Raw genomic sequence first — 20,228 nt, forward strand, 5'->3', positions numbered from 1 at the left:
TCAACTGGAAGCTTCACGTCTCCAACACCGTCAGAGCAGCCTCCTACAAGCTGTACATGCTGCGTAGACTCAGGACGCTGGGGGCACCGGCTGCTGAGCTGTGCAGTATTTACTCATCATTCATACTGCCAAAGCTCATGTATTCCTCCCCGGCGTGGTCATCGTCCCTTACCCTGACCCAACAACAGCAGCTTGAGAGGGTTCAAAAGAGGGCATTCAGGGTGATTTTAGGCCCTGACTACCGCACCTACGACAATGCCCTGACCACCCAGTCTCCCGAGGCTCTCTGACAGGCACCAGGACGCCCTCAGAAAATTCGGAATCTTCCTGCTTCACCATCCTCGCCACCGCCACCTCCTGCCACCCGACGCCCTTCCCCCCACTCGCTTCACCAGACACCACAACATACTCAACCCCTTCAGAGCGCCGCGAACCGACCGTTACAAGCGTAGCGCAGTGCCCGCGATGGTGCGGATGATAAACAATGCCCAGTGACAGTCAAACCCAAAGGGCCGCGGTGAAGATTAGCACCTCGCCGCTACCCTCTGAGTGCCCCCTTCACACCACCCTCCCTCTCCCTTATGTCTCTATTTTTAGCTCTCCCAAAACACCCCCCACCCTCCCCCTCCCTCTAGTGTAGCCTATTTACTCTTAGTATATTGTATTTTTAATTTGTATATTTTCATCCTAACGGCTGCCATACATTAATAAACCTATTATTATTACACACACACACACACACACACACACACACACTATTACAGGGAAGGCCAGCTGGTATAAAATGAAGTCGTTTAATACAATACATATATTTACAAGGGGTCAGTTATATAAATACATTATAAACAAAAAAAATACAGTCGTTATCGTTATCATCATCGTCATCATCATCATCATATGTGTCATCACATCATTGCTAGATGTCCATGTAGCGCGGCAATGGAAGGATGCCAGAGAGTAAGAAAAGAGGACACGCGAGAGAACGAGAGGTCGGAGAGGAAGTGAGGGAAGAAATATGGCAGTTATTGAGGCCTTATTGCATTCAAAGAACCTGTCAAAGTACAATGAAAGAGAAAGAAAGGAAGGAGGGAAGGAATGCTGAAAAACAACGTTACGCTTAGCATTATAGTTTTTTTTTTCTTTTACTTATTGCTGGTACTGTTGTTGTATTTGCTGGTAATATATATATGGTGTATTGGTTGATATTATTTGTCTGTCATTTTATGAAGAGGAAAAAAACTCCCACAGTGACAACAGTAACAACAACAATACCAAAACAACAGTAGCAATAGTAAAAACAATTGCATTAGTTTCGTAGTAGTAGTAGTAGTAGTAGTGGTAGTAGTAGCAGCAGTAGTTGTAGTAGTAGTAGTAGTAGTAGTAGTAGCAGTAGTAGTAGTAGTAGTAGCAGCAGTAGTAGTAACGAGCAGTAGTAGTAGATGTAAAATCAGCAGCAGTAGCAAGGTCCAGGAGGAATAAGCACCAACAGGTATGTGATTTTAAAAATTACAGCAAAGGAAAAAAGAAATACATGAAGTGTACTTGTGCGTGAAAAACGCAAAACGTGTGTGTGTGTGTGTGTGTGTGTGTGTGTGTGTGCCAGGAATAACCAACCAACTAACAAAACACACACACACACACACACACACACACACACGTACACGTTCACAGGTACAGATCTACTAGCACAGATTGATGACAGCTCCGGGGAAGGTACAGGCCACCGATACAGAGACAGTGACGGAACGATTGGTGGAGAAGGTGGTGACGGTGACTGTGGTGCCGATGGTGGTCCACACCTTGAAGAAGAACTTGCCGTCGCCCGCCTTCTCCTCCGCCTGCGATTCAGTGTCCTCGAGGATGCTGCCGTGGAGGCGCTCGGAGCCGTCAATGTCATCCCAGACAGAGGCCAGCTTGTGGGAGCGTCTCAGCCTCCTACCCATGCAAGCGGTAAGTGCCACAGCACCGGCTGGTAGTTGGGAGAATAAGACGAGAGTATGGTGACGACAAACAAAAATGTGCTAAGGTAAACAGTCGCCAATAACTGGAGGATGTTAAAGACAGATAAGTTTTTAGGTATGTAAGTAGACGTAAAGAATAAGAAAACAAACAAAGATGTGAGACAGGAACATGTTTATTTAAATCGGCGCGTCGGGAAGAGGGAACAATAGGATGAAATGGAGTGGAATGTGACCATGGAAATATAAAGAAAAGGATATATATACAAAAAGAAAGGGAGAAAAAGAGACCCTTCTTCGATTGCATGAAGAGAATAAGAAAAGACAGAGAGATGGGGCAGACAGACATGTGATTAGAGATAAAAAGATAAGTAAGGGAGGGAATGAGAGGGGAAGGGAAACAGAAATGTCATCATAGACAGAATAGGAATAGAGAGAATATGACTAGGAATAGGAAAATGAATAGGAGAATAGGAAATGACAGAGAGATGTGGTACATGTCATAAGAGAAGAAAGTTAAGTAAGGGAAGGAATGGGAGGGAAAGAGAAAATACGAATATCATCATTCATATAAATAGAGTAAGAAACAAATACTACTACTACTACTACTACTACTACTACTAATAATAATAATAATAATAATAATAATAATAATAATGTAGTGACTCGCCTGCTGCGGAAAGCCCCCAAAACCTACTCAGTTAAGGCCCAGTCACACTGAAGGCCAAGTCACACTGACTTTACGACCTACTGACGACCTCCAGCGACCTGCAGGTCGCGGGGGGTCTCTCATGGTCGTGCGTGCGATCGTCATGTGTCTCCGTCTGCCGTGCGACCGAAAAGGTCGGCTGGAGGTTTATGGTGCTGCTCTAAAACCTTCAGCCGACCTCTCAGGTCGCTGCCGGTCGTAAAAAAGGTTGCCGTCCGGTGGCCTGGACGGCAAGCGGACTGCCATCGGTGGCCGACAGGTGACCATTAACTGTTGAACGGCGACCGGATGGCAAGCGGATGCCGTCTGGTTGACGTCAAATAGTAGGAGGTCGCTGATGTTCGCCGTCCACTTTTCATCTGTCATTGGCCGTGGTCGATGTCCGGCCTTCCACCACACGGCGAGTTGTGCGGCGACCGGTGGTAGGTCAAACCACCCTTGCCCGGAAATGAGGTACATTACTGAGCAGTGATGTCCCACGACCCTCAGCCCGTCCAAGCTCCGCCCCGACTCAACATACTCCACAGGTCAAACACACGGGCAAATGTGTATGGGTCACCTCTGCCTAACCAAAATAAATTACTGCAGGACATGAAGTGCACAGCAGTAACAATGAGAGTCTGTGGAGCTATTGGCCTTTATCCATTTCAAAAAGAACTGTTAATTTCATCTTCTGCTCTGTCCAGGGTGATGGAAATGCATTATAACGAATATATAATGTAACATACATACTAATAACAGGTTAAACCAAAATTGTTTGGAGCATTTTTTGCATGTCTGCGGCACATAGGGGCGGGGGAGGGCACAAATATCCGTCTTTTGCTGCAATGAGGCACAGAATACTTTCATTACCTTTATAAGAAACTATTTTTTCATATATAATTTATTTTACAGAATTAAGAATGAAAAATTTGTAATATAACTGGGTGATAATATTACTGTAACACGTCAGCTGCAGGTCGTTAAGGGAGGTCGCTGTTCTCATTGCGACAGGACGCGTACTGGTCCTTGCCTGTCGGTCACCGGTCGGCGTATGGGGGGCGTCTTGGCCTAACTCCAGGTGTGAGGACAAGGTGTGAATCTTACCATGGTCGCCGTACGCCCACCCACTGGACGGACACAGGACGGACACTAAAGACCACCGGTAGCCGTTCGGTCGAACGACTACTTTACCACCAATGTGGTCGGGGAGCGGTGGATGTGAATCGCAGCATTTTGCTGTCGCGGGTGGTCGTTAGCAGGTCGTAAACTCAGTGTGACTGTAGTTTTAGCCAGACTGGAAAAGGAGAGGCTTCTCATCTAGCCGGTCACGGTTTCGATCCCCGGTGTCGGAAATCCTTTCCGGGTCTGGCTTAATCTTTCGTGTTTCGTGACACGAAGAGGTCGTGTGCATGAATGGGAAAGTGAAATAGAGGACGTTACACTCCTACTACATCTAAAATTAATAATAATAATATTAATGACAAATTAATAATATTGATTATAATAATAATGACAGGGAGGCGGTGGCGTCCGGGAGGACGCAGGTTCCCGTCCCGCCCACCGCCACAAGCTGGGATTTTTCAGTCACCGCCGAGTGACCTAAGACTACCCATTGGTTGTCTTAGGCCAACCCGGACTCTAGATTCTTTCACTAAGAGAGGATCAAAGATGAGCTCCGGGTGACAGCATGAGCCAAGCAAGATGGCGCCACTATTAAGACTTACCTGCACCATAACGGGCTAGGGCCGATCAGCAGGCCCCACCAAGAAAGCCTACCGGCGCCATGGGCAGAAAAGTAAAAATACAATAATAATAATAATAGCATTGATAATATTAACAATATTGATGATGCTGAAAATACTCACATCTGTAGCAGGTGTAGGGCACGGTGGAGGTGAAGGAGGAGAGGAAAGTCCATGTGGAGGAAGAACGAGCATTCTTTATGAAAAACTTGCCTGAAAGAAAAATTAAATAGAAATGATAATAATTTGGTGACTCTCTCTCTCTCTCTCTCTCTCTCTCTCTCTCTCTCTCTCTCTCTCTCTCTCTCTCTCTCTCTCTCTCTCTCTCTCTCTCTCTCTCTCTCTCTCTCTCTCTCAATCGACTTACCCTTATCCTCAGTATCATCACTAGGAAAAGTGCTGTCAGCCCTCTCAAATACGTTATCCACAGCCGTCTCTTGTTTGTCTGGAGTTGGGGTTTCTTCATTGGCACCAGCGGCGGCGTTTTCTCTCCTTTCCTTGGCTGCTGTAGTGTCGTTGTTGGCGTCATGGTCCACCCCTTCGCTCCCTGCCTCCTGATTGGCGGCCGGAGAGCACAGGAGCGCCACCAACAATAGTAAGGCGCCGAATGAATGCAACGCCTGGGAAAGGAAGATGAATATGTAGAAGAGAGAGAGAGAGAGAGAGAGAGGCAGTCAGACAGGCAAAAAAAAGTAGGCTATATACAGTACGTACAGACTGGCAGAGAAAGAACACAAATATAATAATCCAGTAATTCCTCTCACGTCCGACATAACAGGGCCAGCTGACCATCCGGATGCGGAACATTGTCCTGACAGAACCCCCGACATAACACGGACAGTGAATGGCAACCCTCCCATACTTTCGGCAATGTTCCTTGGTCTCTAGGCTGCAGTATTTAGACATTAAAACACACATACGAATATCTAGCATAACGGTAGACACTAGGAAACAATGCACGAACAGTAAAATACACCAATATAGTATAGAACTTTATATGAAGATGATGAAGGTTGCAAAAAAATATACAGTGTACAGTGTATAGGAGCGGACGGCCAGTTTTGCTCAGCTGCTGGGTTAAGGGTTAAGGTAATCTGTGCATATAAAGAAGCCGGCTAGCTGACCACGCGATCGTTTTGGATTTGTAAGGCGGCCCAATCAGCTATTCCGGAACTTTACATCCGGATACGGGTAAGTAAATTCGGATACGGACGTAATGTAACCAAGGCCTAGTATCCGGATACGAGAGGGATTACTAATTGAAACGCTGCATTTGTCCTAAAAAAATTTATGAAGCGTACAGAAGTTTGTAAAAATATAGCAAAAAAGGTGTGCAGGTGGAGGGGACAGTTACCGCTCCTTGTCAGCGATAATAATCTTGGCCAGAGCAAGACGCAAACCTCAGACAGCCGGGTGACAGACCCAGGACGATAGCCACTTCCGGACGTGTGTGTGTGTGTGTAAACGAGCTTAATAGCACATTTTTCAAGTATTAGATGATTTATTTTTTTCTCAGCGTGATATCGTGCTGTAACCTGGATCATTTAATGAGATGAACCTGCAGTTGGATTTTAAACAGGTAAAAATTATTTAATATATCTGCATGGGTTATCTAGTTGTCTCGTAATGCTGTCAAGTAGTTAAGTAATACTCGGTTAACTGAGAAGATAACACTGGGTTACAAAAAAAAATTGTAAGTTGTCGAAGTTTTTCCAACTGATTTAGAACAAATTTGCACCGCTGAATCCGAAAATGACACCCGTTTCACTCGATCAGGTCATGTTTCTTGTGCTAAGTCAATTTTTAAAAAAATCCGATTTTATAACTAAATCGATTACATTTTTGTGACATTTTCAGTTGATTTTTGTTCATATTTCTCATCTGAAACAGGTTTTTAAGATAAAGAAAATGTTTTCTAACATAATTCATTACTTAAATGTTACAAAAATTAATAAGTGAACATTGAATAGTAGACATTGATAAAGGTAAGTACATGTAAATTAGATGTACTTGGTCATCATTGTTCAAAAGTCATGCAGGGCATGAACTTCCGTTTTTTCAAACTCCTAGAATGCTCAGCTGTAGGAATGTCTCTCTTCAGAGTCCAACAGTAATCAGCCATCCTGACTGCATCCCAGCATCCCTGATACCTGATCTTCATCTCTTTCATGTCCTGATGGAATCTCTTCCCCTGCTCGTCGCTCATTGATCCCATATTCTCAGGAAATCGATTCATAAGTGAGAATAAGTAATGCATTTTGATGCTCATGTTGCATCCGAGGTTTCTGAAAATAGTCAGCATATTGGTGACAAGTTCTGCGTAGTTCCTGGCCTTCTTGTTGCCAATAAAGTTTTTCATGACAAGAACAAAAGCCTTCCACGTTTCCAATTCCACTTCGTTCATTGAGTTTTCAAACTCAGGATCCTTGATGGACTGATGGATTTGAGGACCGTCAAAGATGCCAGCTTTCAACTTCTACATGATCAATCCTGGAAAAGCGTGGCACAAGGACTTCATCGGAAGTTATTACAAAGTCGGGCAAGGTCTGCGTGGAATCAGTGTTAATACTATTGTCATCGCTGGTGTTGGTGGTAGTGGTGGTAAGATTGGCAGTAGTTAATACTGAGGAAAAATAATTGTTCAATAAGTTCGTAATGCGCTGGCTTTCTGTTACTGGTTTACCATCGCTGTCGGTTAAGGATCCAGTCCTATTTCTGATCGCCTTTTTGTTGTTTATATAATTGAAGAAAGACTTCGGATTACTTTAACAGTTGGCGGCAATGTTTTCTTCTTATCTGCGCTTTGCCTGACTTACTAGTCTTTTTACTCGTCGCCTGGCTTCATGATAGTCAAATATTTCCGGCCGTGTTTTTCATTTCCTTGAGCATGTAGAGCAAATTTTTCTCCTTAATTTAATGCTTGAATTCGTTGTTAAACCATGGTTGACGGGACATATGTATTTTGCTGAGTGAATAATTGGTTTTTAAAGTTTAGCCAGGCTTCCTCTACGTTGGAATCATCTGAGAGTCGCATTTCTGTCTATTTACGCCGGATTCCTGCGAAATTTGACCTTTTAAAATTAGGCATCATTATTTTGTTTTCAGTTACTTTTGTTTGAGCATTAATGTCAGCGCGCACCAATTTGTGATCGCAAGAACCGAGATGTTCTCCTACGGTAGTATTACTTACGAGAGAGAGAGAGAGAGAGAGAGAGAGTCAGTCAGTCAGTCAAACGGGCAAAGAGAAGGGTAAAGAGACGTACCGACTGTCTGGTAGAGAGAAAGAACGAATTCAAAGCTAAAAATACACAGCTCTGTATATGTCCTAGAAAAAATTATGGAGAGTACAAAAGTTCGTAAAAAATAATCCAGAGAATATGTGTTTGTGTGTAGGGAGAGATACCGCTCCCTGTCATCGAAAAATTATTGGCCTGAAAAAGACGCAAACCTTAGACAGCCTGGTGAATAACCTGGGACGATAGCTACTTCCCGCACGTGTGTAATTCACGACGGCCTGATCACGAGTTGGATTCGCTTTCGCCAGCAGGTACCCTCCCGACACGAGCAAGGGCATGCTCATTATCGTCGATCTCTGGGTACTGCCTGTGTGTGTGTGTGTGTGTGTGTGTGTGTGTGTGAACAAACTGAATAGAGCAATTTTCAAACTCTCTCAACTCGTACGTGTTATTTATTTTTTCTAAGTGTAATTTCTTGTTTTGGAACCTACTATACATTTCAGCGGCGGACAAACGCTGTTTTTCGCAAATATCTCCTAAACGAATCATTGGATCAGTATGATATTTCAACACACTGCCTTTAACACCCGGACCTAATTTATGGCTAATATACCATGTTGCAATATGTGTTATGTTAGGAGCTTACTGAGTGATATTAAGCCTAATCCAGTCATCATATCTAAGGTGTTAAACAGAATCGGACGAGTGTGGGGTACTCCTCTAGCCCCTCCACCAACGCCCCGAACAACCCAAAGACCACTCCTTCCCTACTCCAATATCGCAGTATCCCCCTCCTGGTTGCCCTCTTCACCCCCCTACTCACACCATCCCCCTTCCCCAGCCCGAGGCTGTTGTACAGTAATTATCAACGTGAAATACGTCTTGCCTCCATGGAACTGTACCATTCTCTTAGTTAATAATCATACTATCTATACATATACACGTACATAACATTCTAATATATAATACAGTGATGGGAGAAATAGGGAGGGACACAAGAGTGATGAGGGAGGCGAGAAGTTAGGGGGAGAAGAGGAGGGATAACGAGAGCGAGAAGGGGGAGTAGTTGTGGCTAGGAATAGTTTGGGAGGGTGCTGGGGGGGGGGCACACTTTCCTTCGAATGCGTCAACATGACTCGTCGGGTTTGTATTATTTTTCACAAGTAAACTCGTCACATAAGACATATAGTAATGTGGTAGGTTAGCCATAAATTAGGTCCGGGTATTATAGGTAGTGTGCTGAAATATCATACTGATCCATAGATTCGTTTAGGAGATATTTGCGAAAAACAGCGTTTGTCTGCCGCTGAAATGTATAGTAGGTCATTTATTGAGATGAAAAACCAAGATGGGTTTTAAACAGGTAAAATCTCTTTAACCCCTTGACTGCGGATTTCCTACAAGAAGGCATCACCAAGCGTCAGGAATGGAATAGAAAGTGGCTGCTACAATTCAATGAAGAAAATGTAAAGTCCTGCATCTCGGGAGGGGATATCCAGCACACCAATACCACATGGGAAACACTCCACTATCCACCACGGAGGAAGAGAAAGACCTGGGACTATATGTTACCAGGCTACCAGTGAAGGCCAAATCAGTGCCAATCGCAGAGGACGGGTTAATATACCTTCATAAGCTAAGCTACTCATATTTATAAATCCAGTCACTTAGTTAAGTTTTATTATGTGTATTGCGAAAAAGATGATAAATGTAACTCTCTCTCTCTCTCTCTCTCTCTCTCTCTCTCTCTCTCTCTCTCTCTCTCTCTCTCTCTCTCTCTCTCTCTCTCTCTCTCTCTCTCTCTCTCTCTCTCTCTCTCTCTCTCTCTCTCTCTCTCTCTCTCTCTCTCTCTCTCTCTCTCTCTCTCTCTCTCTCTCTCTCTCAGCTTGATCTAATAGATGGGTGATGCCCTTTGATGTAGATAAGTGCCAGGTTCTTCAAGTTGAAACAAGAAATAAGAGGTTCGATTACGAAATGCGTGGCGTTCAACTCAAAAGCTTTCAATGCGTTAAGGATCTGGGTGTCAAAATCGCGTCAAGCCTTAAATTCTTACAGCAATGCATTGACACAGCAAATAAAGTGAACAGATTGCTGGGCTTCATTATGAGAAACATTTTATTAAAAAAATAGATGTAACACTCCCGCTTTACAATAGTTCAGTCAGTGGCCACTTGGAATATGCGGTTCAGTGTTGGTCTCCTCACCATGCAAAGGGCATTGTTACATTAGGTGTTCAACGTCGAGCAACAAATGTGATCCCTTCCTTGCGCAACAAACCTTAGGCCTAGGGCGAAAGGCTCTCAACTCTTTTAACGTGTTCTCTCTTGAGAAACGTCGCCCCCGTGGAAAACTGATCGAATATTTTAAAATACTTAATGGCTTTACGAATGTGGACAAATCAAAATTGTTTTAAGCCATGACACTTTGCGAACAGGAAATAACGGCACAAAACTTAAATGTAAACAAATAGATTCAGACTGCACCAAATTTTTCTTCACTAACGTTGTAGTGCGAGAATGGAATAAGCTCCCAGCCTCAGTGGTTCAGTATAACACGATTGACTCCTTTAAAAACAAGCTCAACCGACACTTCCTTCAACTTAATATTTACTAAAGTAGAAATACAAATTTTTGTATCTATTTGATTAATGTAGAATCACTAGTCTGGACCATAGAGTCTGTGTTGTCTGAATTTCTATGTAAATCTGCAAGATCTGCTTGTTGAGACATCAGATGGAAACTAGACTCCTTCAACAGGACGAAAGGCTGACAGCTGGCCAGGAGAAGATCACCGAATTAGTACGTACTGTTGAAACCTTGCAGGAGTTTATCCAGGCCAACATCGTCGCACATGCTGCAACTGACGCCTCATCACCCGCCGCGCCAGCTCTCCAAGCCCAACCATCATCCGATGAAGTCACGTCACAGGGGAACGGAAGATCTTCATCTGACATTGCGGGCTTCACTCCCGTGAGAGGAGGAGCCAGACCCGCCCCTAGAGCCATTTATCCCACTCATTGCAACAACAGATTTGCCATACTGGAGGAGGAGGAAGAGGATCAGAGCACCTTCTTGGTCGGGGACTCTATGATTCGCCATCAGGTGGTTGAATTATGTGCAAGAGTCCCCCATCGTAGGTGTAATTATTATTTTCTCGGAGCTGGAGTTGACGACATCACAGCTGCCCTGGACGAGGTCTCCGCTGAGGCTTCTAATGACTCACTTTTTGTTCTCCACATACGTACGAACGACGTCACCACGGCCCGGTCTGAGGAACTGCTGGACAAGTACTGTAGGCTCATTCAGCAGTACAAGTCTAAATCCCCTAACATTTTGATTTCAGGAATTCTACCACGGACGTGGGCGGAGAGCGACTTCTTCAGCAAGACCTTCAGCCTCAACAACCGCTTACAGTCTCTTTGCAGAGAGCTTGACGTTAAGTTCTTTAACGCCTGGGACAATTTCTAAGGCCAGAGTGAGCTCTTCCACAGGGATGGAATACACCTGTCCCCCATCGGGGCAGCCAGATTCGGAAGACTCCTAAACGACGCAGTACGTGACACCCGATCAAAAAACCGCTCTCGGCCACGTCCCACCACCCTGCCCGTGTAAATAGACGCCGTGCATCGCAACAAACGTGTAACCATAAACCCGCAAGTACCACCACCTCTATTACCAAGCCTCAAGATAACTTAAAAGTTCTAAGTTTCAATGCGCGTAGCCTAAGAAACAAGTTTGATGAACTGAGATGTCTTGCTCTGACAGAAATTTTTGATGTAATTGCTATAACCGAAACATTTATCGACAACACAAATACTGATTTAAGTACAGAATACAACATAGATGGCTACAGACTCTTCAACAAAGATCGTGTAAACCGTAGTGGTGGTGGCGTCGCCCTTTTTGTCAAAAGCTATTGGCAACCCACTGACAGAACACCAAGAGACAAAATACCGTTGAACATTTGTGCGTGCGAGTAAATATTGCAGAAGTCAATTTAAATTTATCTGTCACCTACAGGCCTCCGGGGCAATCACTCGATGACGACCTTGAAATGTACAGTGTTTTAAAGCGGTCACTTAATAACAGCGACTCATTGATATTAGGAGACTTTAACCTCCCCCATATCGGCTGGGCAACACTGTCAGGTACAGAAGGCGAGTCACATAGAATGATCGAATTTTTAGAAAAAAAAAAAAATCTATGCCAAATGGTATCTGAACCAACTCGACAAAATAACACACTAGACCTTGTTATAACGATCCAAGATAACCTAGTTAGTAATGTCACGGTAGGAGAACACCTCTGTTCTTGCGATCATAAATTAGTGCGGATCGACATTAGCGCTCAAATATCAGTGACTGAAATTAAAGTAAAGGTGCCCAATTTCAAAAGAGCTAGAATTCCGACAAAAACTAACAGAAATACAACTATTAGATGACGGCAATATAGAGGACGCCTGGCTAAGCTTTAAAAATCATTTACTCACTCAGCAGAACACATTCGTCCCTTTGTGTGAGAAGCGAAGCAACACTAATAAAAGTCCACCTTGGTTTAATAGCGAAATTAAGCACTCAGTCAAGGAGAGAAAATTGTTTTACAGGCTAAAGGAAAAACAAAGCACGCCCGAAAACATTTGACTTTATCATGATGGCAGGCGACGAATAAAAAGATTAGTATGTCAGGCAAAGCATAGCTATGAAGAAAATATTGCAGCCAACTGTAAAAATAATTCGAAATCCTTCTTCAGTTACATAAACAACAGAAAGGCGATCAGAAGTGGAATTGGACCTTTAACAAACAGTAACGGTGCACGAGTGACTGACAGCCAACACGTTGCAAACCTATTAAACAATTTCTTTTCCTCGGTGTTTAATACTAACAGTCTTCCCACCACTACCACCAACACCAGTACTAATGTAAATCTCGAGCATGCATCGCCTAACCTTGAAATAACAACCGATGAAGTCCTTAAAGCTCTCCAGTCACACAAATAAGAGTCCCGGACCCGACAAAGTATATCCTATACTGCTTAAAAAAACAAAGAGCGAAATTCTCTCCTCCCTCACAACCGTATTCAATATGTCCTTGCGACAAGGAATCGTCCCTTCTGATTCGAAAAAGGCTAACGTGACACCGATTTTTAAGAAAGGAGACAAAAAATACCAGGTAATTACAGGCCCATTAGTCTAACTTCGGTTGTAGGTAAGCTACTTGAGGGCATATTAGAGACAAAATTGTGAGTTACCTTGAAAGCCACTCATTAATTGGGGATTCACAACATGGCTTCCGTAACAAAAGATCCTGCCTATCAAACCTAATGACCTTTTATAACGACCTCTTCTTAGTTTATGACGTAACCAAATCATTGGACATAGTCTATCTATTCTGATTTCGAGAGAGCGTTTGATAAAGTCCCACATCATAAATTACTTTATAAATTAAAACAAATAGGTATTGACGGTCAAGTAAACCAATGGATCGCGAATTGGTTGAGCAACAGACAACAAAGAGTGGTGATTAGCGAATTTCACTCAAAGTGGGCGCCGGTCACCAGTGGCGTCCCTCAGGGCTCGGTTCTTGGCCCAGTGCTCTTCATAATTTGCATCAACGATGTGGATGTTGGACTCAATAATCGCATTAGTAAATTTGCAGACGACACAAAGATTGGTAACTCGGTTCTCACTGACGAAGACAGGCAAAGCCTCCAAGAGGATTTGCTCAAAATTTCATCTTGGTCGGATAGATGGGAGATACCCTTTAACGTAGACAAGTGCCAGGTCCTTCAAGTTGGAACAAGAAATAAGAAGTTCGATTACGAAATGCGCGGCGTTAAACTCACAAGCGTTCAATGCGTTAAGGACCTGGATGTCAAAATCGCGTCAAACCTCAAATTCTCACTGCAATGCATCGATGCAGCAAATAAAGCGAACAGAATGTTGGGTTTCATTAAAAGAAACTTTTTATTCAAGAATACAATAGTTTAGTCAGACCCCACTGCGGTACAGTTTTGGTCTCCCCACCATGCAAAGGACATTGCCAAATTAGGTGTTCAGCGTCGGGCAACAAAAATGATCCCTTCCTTGAGCAACAAATCCTACTAAGAAACGTCGCCTCCGAGGAAAACTGATCGAATGTTTTAAAATACTTAATGGTTTCACGAATGTAGACAGATCAAAATTGTTTATGATCGATGACACTTTGCGAACGATGAACAATGGCATAAAACTCATATGTAGATAAGTAAATTCAGACTGCACCAAATTTTTCTTCACCAACGTTGTAGTGCGAGAATGGAATAAGCTCCCACCTTCAGTGGTCCAGTGTAACACGATTGACTCCTTTAAAAACAAGCTCGACCGACACTTCTTTGAACTTGATATTAACTAGAGTAGAAATGCAACCTTTTGGAGCCATCTGATTAATGTAGAATCACTTAGGTTTAAGGACAGACCACCTATTCTGGACCATGGGGTCTGTGTGGTCTGATTTTTTTTTGTAAATCTTTGTAAATCTCTCTCTCTCTCTCTCTCTCTCTCTCTCTCTCTCTCTCTCTCTCTCTCTCTCTCTCTCTCTCTCTCTCTCTCTCTCTCTCTCTCTCTCTCTCTCTCTCTCTCTCTCTCTCTCTCTCTCTCTCTCTCTCTCTCTCTCTCTCTCTCTCTCTCTCTCTCTCTCTCTCTCTCTTACCGTCATTTCTGCAATATTACTTGGGGTGCTTGTGATTTCCATCCGCTTATATATAACACCCAAGGAACAGGAGGAGGAGGAGGGAGAGGAGAAGGAGGGGGAGAAGGAGGAAGAGGAGGAGGAGGAGGAGGAGGAGGAAGAGGATAAGGAGGAGGAGAAGGGAGAGGAGGAGGTGAAGGAGGAAGTAGGTAGGAGGAGGAGGAGGAGGAGGTATCTGCTCAAGGAGGAAGATGAGCTTCTGTGGCTAAAAATAGTCGTAGGAAGAAGGCACACAAACAGTTTTTGCGACACACAGCATAGTGTTAGCGTCTGTGTGTGTTTGTTGGTGGAAAGAGGGAGAAAGGAAGGTTGGCTGTGCTCCTTGCTACGATAATACACACTATTCAAAAACATGATTTTAGAAACACCAAGTGATTAACACAGAATCTCTTTATATTCGTAGGTGCTAATAGGTATAAGGCATCCTATCATATGTAAGCAGAATATGTTGTTCACGGTAGTTTTTTTTTATTAGATAGACATTGCATAATCGTTCGGTTAATGGTTAACAAGAGATATCAAATAAGATATTGTTTACATAGAATAGCGTTGGATTCATATATTTCAAAATATTTGTGTTTCGTTATATTAAAGTTAAATCGTTCAGCATAAAGTCTTTTGTGCTGTTTCAATAATCAATGATATTAATATCATAAACAACTCATGTTACTGATATTATCTCTTCGCACACGCCTTTCTTACGCCTATATTTCCCTTGCCATCAGTTCCAAAGGTATCAGTCAATCAGACCCTTTCCCTACGATCTTTCAGTGAGCCATTAATGGCAACATCCAACAGTTGAATTATCTCTGTCAGTAACAAAGCTTAGTTTAGAGTTTAGAGCAAATATGGCAATAAAAAGGGTTTCTTAGGGACCCTAAAGAAACCCTACCGGAGCAACAGGCAGCATAAAACAACAATAATAATAATGATATACAAATACGACAGCTTATAAACTATTTTACTCTTGCGTAGGTCTGCATATATCACTTACATTGACTTTTTATTGCCCCAGCCCGTTAGTACTGGCGCAGGCTAATTTTATTTATAGTGGCTGCCGTGATGTATGACTCTATGACTCTTGCTTGGCTCATGCTGCCCCCCAGTGCTCCTTTCGACCGAAGTCGCTGAAGTTAAGGTTGATTGAAGATCCGGAAAGCATGTGGGTAATCTTCCGCCACTCGGCAATGACTTGAAAAATCTGCATGTCTCGGTAGGGACCCAAACCTAGTCCACGCTAAGTCCTCGGGCTCACCACGCCCGCACGCTAACCACTCGGCCACCGCCTCCCCGATTGGTATATCTTAGTAAGGAATAACTAATAGTACGGCCAGTAATGCCGTATGAGGCGTTAAAGAGGACTCATCAAGAAGTGAAGCAACGTTTTAGGAAATTAGGAAATGTAACGTTAAGAAAAGTGACCAGCGATTCTGTTGCTTTAGCCATTAGCATTACATCATCCTCCGTTTTCTCGTAAGGCAGGATATGAAAGCAACCAAATGAATATAGGAAATATCATGTGGAAGGAAGTATTGTTAATAGTTAAAATATATCAGCAACTCAGACATCCACAAGGTAAAACAGAAGATAAAACTGAAAACATAAAGAAAAATAAACAAAACTAAATGCGATTTTAAAACAAATCTGAAAGTAATAATGCAAATAAAACTACACAGTAATACTAAAAAAATGCAAATAACAGACATGGAAATCTAAACGAAAAAAAATATTCAACTAAAAAAATACATAAAAATCAAAGAATAAAAAAAAAGAAACAAAACAAAAACGAAACAAACCAAACTAATTAAAGACTAAGTAAGGAAAATGAGAAAAAAATATTTGTAAATAAGAAAAATGACAATGAACGTATATACAAAAAACAAAAACAAACAAACGGTATAAAACAAAACAAGAAACAAAAAAAAGCAGAACAAAGAAACAAGAGAAAAAAAAAAAACAGAACAACGGTATGACATAAAAAACATTCAAACACAAAAACATAAATAAAACAAAGGGGAAAAAGAAGGACAACAAAATACTAAGCAAAAATCTAAGCCATGTAGAATGAAACAGAAGCAACAAATAGTAAAAAAAAAATCACCTGAGCAAACACATCATGCAAACACCATAACAAAAAGGCAAAGATGTGTAAACGAGGCACATAACCCGCACGAGGCAAAGGTAACGCCCAGATGAACGATGACCTCCTATGGTGACCCTCGGGAGGAAAGACTGTGAGGAAAGGGAAGGGTAGAAACATGGAAACATGGAAACATGGAAATGCAGCCAACAGAAAGCCTATTGGCTCATTACGAGGTCGCCCGCTTTGGTTATTAATCTGCTCGACAGCCACTTGGGGCTTGAGGAGCAGATGAAAGCACCTCGATATTGAGAATCAGATGAAAGCACCTCGTTATTCAGTTTACTCCCGACGCAGCGAAATGACGGTCGATTCTATATTTGAGGGAGTTGATGGTATTCGCATTTACTACTTCTGAGGGAAGATTGTTTCAGTGGCGGATGACTCGGTTTGAAAAAAAAAAGCTCCTTTCAATGTCTGTGTTACATCGACTCGACTGAATGGGTAAACCGTTATTTCTAGTTCTTGAGTTGGTTTGCAGTTCAAAGAATTTGGAGTAATCGACGTTATTGAACTTTTTCAGGTACTTGAAGACTTGAATCATATCCCCTCGTAGGCGTCTTTTCTCCAATGTAAAGATATTGAGTCGCTTGAGCCGTTCCTCGTATGGTTGAGCCCTTAAGGTTGAAATCATCTTCGTGGCACGTTGAATCTTTTCCAGTAAATCAATGTCCTTTCTGTAATTAGGAGACCAGAACTATACTGCATACTCAAAGTGCGGTCTTACCATGGAATTGTAAAAGGATAGCATCACGTCTGGCGTTTTACACTCCAAGTTCCTCGCTATGAACCCGAGCATAGTGTTGGCTTTTTTATAATTTTTTTTTTTTTTTACAGTGATTCGCGTGTTTCAGGTCACTGCTGATAGTGACTTCAAGATCCTTTTCCTCCTGCATCTCCTGCAGAGGTTTCCCATTCATGATGTATGTGTGATTACTCTTTTGGGACCCAATGTGCATGACTTTGCATTTGTCAACATTAAATGACATTTGCCATTTTTCCGACCATTTGATAATGTGATTGAGGTCTTTCTGAATGATTTCGCGGTCGGTCTTTGTGAGGGCCTTTCCACCCATTTTGGTGTCATCAGCAAATTTCGATATTGTGGATTTCAGTCCGGATTCTAGGTCATTGATATACGTATATGATAAAGAGAATGGGTCCCAGCACTGACCCTTGAGGCACTCCACTAGTGACTGGAAGCCAATCTGAAGGCTGTCCGTTGAGTAGTTCTCGTTGTTTTCTGCCGGTGAGCTAATCTCTTATCCACGCGATCAGATTGGCTCCAATGCCCGCCGAGTGCAGTTTCTTTTAAGGAGTCGCTCGTGCGGTACCTTGTCGAAGGCTTTCTGAAAGACCAGGTATATAACATCACTGGGGATGTGGGCATTCCAGTTCTTATATATACCTTGGAAGAAGTCTAATAGATTCGTCAGGCAGGAGAGCTTGTTTCTGAAGCCATGCTGGGTGTCGGAGATTATATTATTGTCTTCTAGAAACTTAACAAGTTTGTCTCTAATAATCTTTTCGAGTATTTTTCCTGGCACTGATGTCAAACTTATGGGCCTGTAGTTTAATGCAACGCTTTTGTCTCCTTTTTTTGAAAATCGGTGTTACATTCGCCATCTTCCAGTCTTCCGGGACCTTGTTCAGTTGTACTGACCGGTTGAATATGTTAGTGAGTGGCTGAAGTATTTGTTGTTTAAGCTCTTTTAATAACCACGGGGACAAACTGTCGGGTCCCGTTGACTTGTTCGTGTCGAGTTTGTCCAAGTACTTTTTCAGTTCTTGGTCGCATATTGAGTCAATTTCCAGGGGCGTGATCCCCCTCGGCGGGTCAGGGCCCTCGGGAATGGTTTCGATGTCCTTGACTGTGAATACGGATGCGAAGATACTGTTGAGGATTCTGGCCATCTGTTTACTGTCCTGAGTTGCAGATCCAGTCTCGTCTGTCAGGGGACCAATATTGGATTTTACTTTCTTTTTTCGATCTGATGTATATGAATTTTTTTTTTGGAGTTGGTCTTGATATCGCGCGCTATTTGTTTTTCATTGTTCCGTTTACTACTCCGGATAAGGGTGCGACAAGCTCTGAGGCTGGTGTGGTACTGTGTACGGGCACAGTCTCTTTTATTAGGTTATAATTCCTTTTTTTTAAGTTAACTGCCCTTTTTATTTCTCTGGTCATCCACGGTGGAACTACGGGACCATTTACTCGCCTGGGTTTCGTAGGCACTGTAGCCTTCTCTATCCCCAAAAGCTTATCTTTGAAGTCGTTCCACAGGTTGTCGATTGTATTGTCGGTGAGTTTAAGTTGGTCTCAGGTCGCAGGGGGAAGCAACTCACGGGCTGGGTTGAAATTTGCTTTTTTGTAGTCTAGTATCACTGACAGATTGTCTACGAGTTTGAGACTTATGTTGACATTAAAACGGATTAAGTGATGATCGCAACCAGTAATTTTTTCACCAACTTTACAGTCGCGAATGAGGTCGGGGTAACTTACTAGTATCAGATCCAGCAAATTATTTTCTCTTGTCGGTTGAGTTACAATTTGAGTGAGGAACGAATTCTCCACCATTTCTAAAAGCCTGTTACACTCTTGATCTCCAGTCAAATGTCCCCAGTCAATGTTAGGGCAATTAAAGTCCCCAATTATTATTGTTTCTTTGCTTTGTGTTAGAGAGTGAAGCTCTTCGTACAGGGCAGTGTCGTCGGCTGCCTGTTGTTTTGGGGGCCTGTATACGGTCGCAAGTGTTAGTTTCTTATTATTCGCAGTTATGTCCACATAGACGGAATGGTAATTCTCTGCGTCCTGTTTGTCTATTTTTATGGCAGGGAGCGTACTTTTTACGTAGCAAATTACTCCTCCTCCTTTCTTGTGCTTTCTATTTTTGTGGAAGCTTTCGTCCCCGGGGAATGACAGTTCGGATACTAGATGTGCAGAGTTGGCCCAAGTCTCTGTGATGGCTACCACATCTGGCTTCTCTGTTGCAATATACTCCCAAATTTCGTCCTTTTGGGGTAATAGACTACGTGCATTTGTGTACAAGACGGAAATGTGACTCCTGGTTGGGCCGCGACGTGTTGTATCAGTTCGCATGTCGGAGGCGTCGTTGGTTACACAGTTTCTTGTAAGTTGCACCGACGCTATGGTTTGGTTGATCAAGGGTTGCCTTTGCCCCGCCCTCGCCTGCAGTTTTTTTAATAGCTTTTCGAAAAGCTTGCAACTTCCTCGTTCAGGAGCCTTCCAGGCCGCGCCGAACCAACCTCGTTCAGGTGGAGGCCGTCATCGCGAGACAAGTCAGGGCGCTCATTGAAGTGATTCCAGGCGTTTGTGAACGCTACGCCTTCATCGTAACATAACTGCTTTAGACTAGTATTGACGCCGTACGCTTTACTGTTAAATCCGGCGAACGTATTGACTCTTGATAGAATCCCAGAGACGATGATGTGAGTGGACTTTGTCTTGTATTTCCGAATGACTTGACGGTATTTTGATAACAGGTCCTGAGATTGAGTTGACTGAACGTCGTTGGTGCCCGCATGAATCAGATACACTGTGTTTTCCTTCGCATTTACTGAAACTCTATCGACAGCTGATTCAATATCGTCCAGTTTGGCTCAGGGGATACAGAAACGCTGCCGGGTCGATGTATTTCGACCGCAAAATTCCGTAAGTTGGCCCCTCACTAGACTGCCGCCTACTAGGTTGACTCTAGTAGTCAGTTTTTCCATG

General features: G+C 43.0%; 1 protein-coding gene across 1 annotated transcript; it reads right to left on the reverse strand.

The window, feature by feature from the left end:
* Window positions 1-778: 778 nt before the first annotated feature.
* On the reverse strand, window positions 779-14,319 carry LOC127003203 (uncharacterized). Its single transcript, XM_050869575.1, has 4 exons — window positions 14,314-14,319; window positions 4,759-5,011; window positions 4,515-4,604; window positions 779-1,969 (listed from the first exon to the last, which is right to left on the reverse strand). Exons 1-4 carry the CDS (start codon window positions 14,317-14,319, stop codon window positions 1,683-1,685), a joined length of 636 nt encoding a protein of 211 aa, XP_050725532.1. The 3' UTR covers window positions 779-1,682.
* Window positions 14,320-20,228: the final 5,909 nt, after the last annotated feature.

This window comes from Eriocheir sinensis, chromosome 25, assembly GCF_024679095.1.
Source record: "Eriocheir sinensis breed Jianghai 21 chromosome 25, ASM2467909v1, whole genome shotgun sequence".
NCBI lineage: Eukaryota > Metazoa > Arthropoda > Malacostraca > Decapoda > Varunidae > Eriocheir > Eriocheir sinensis.

What these genes read in the sequence shown, in the direction of transcription:
- LOC127003203 (XM_050869575.1), bottom strand. An exon ending in TGATGATACTGAGGATAAGG is followed by an intron (nt 4,605 to 4,758) that starts GTAAGTCGATTG and finishes TTTTTCTTTCAG; the next exon opens with GCAAGTTTTTCATAAAGAAT. An exon ending in GCCCTACACCTGCTACAGAT is followed by an intron (nt 1,970 to 4,514) that starts GTGAGTATTTTC and finishes CCCAACTACCAG; the next exon opens with CCGGTGCTGTGGCACTTACC.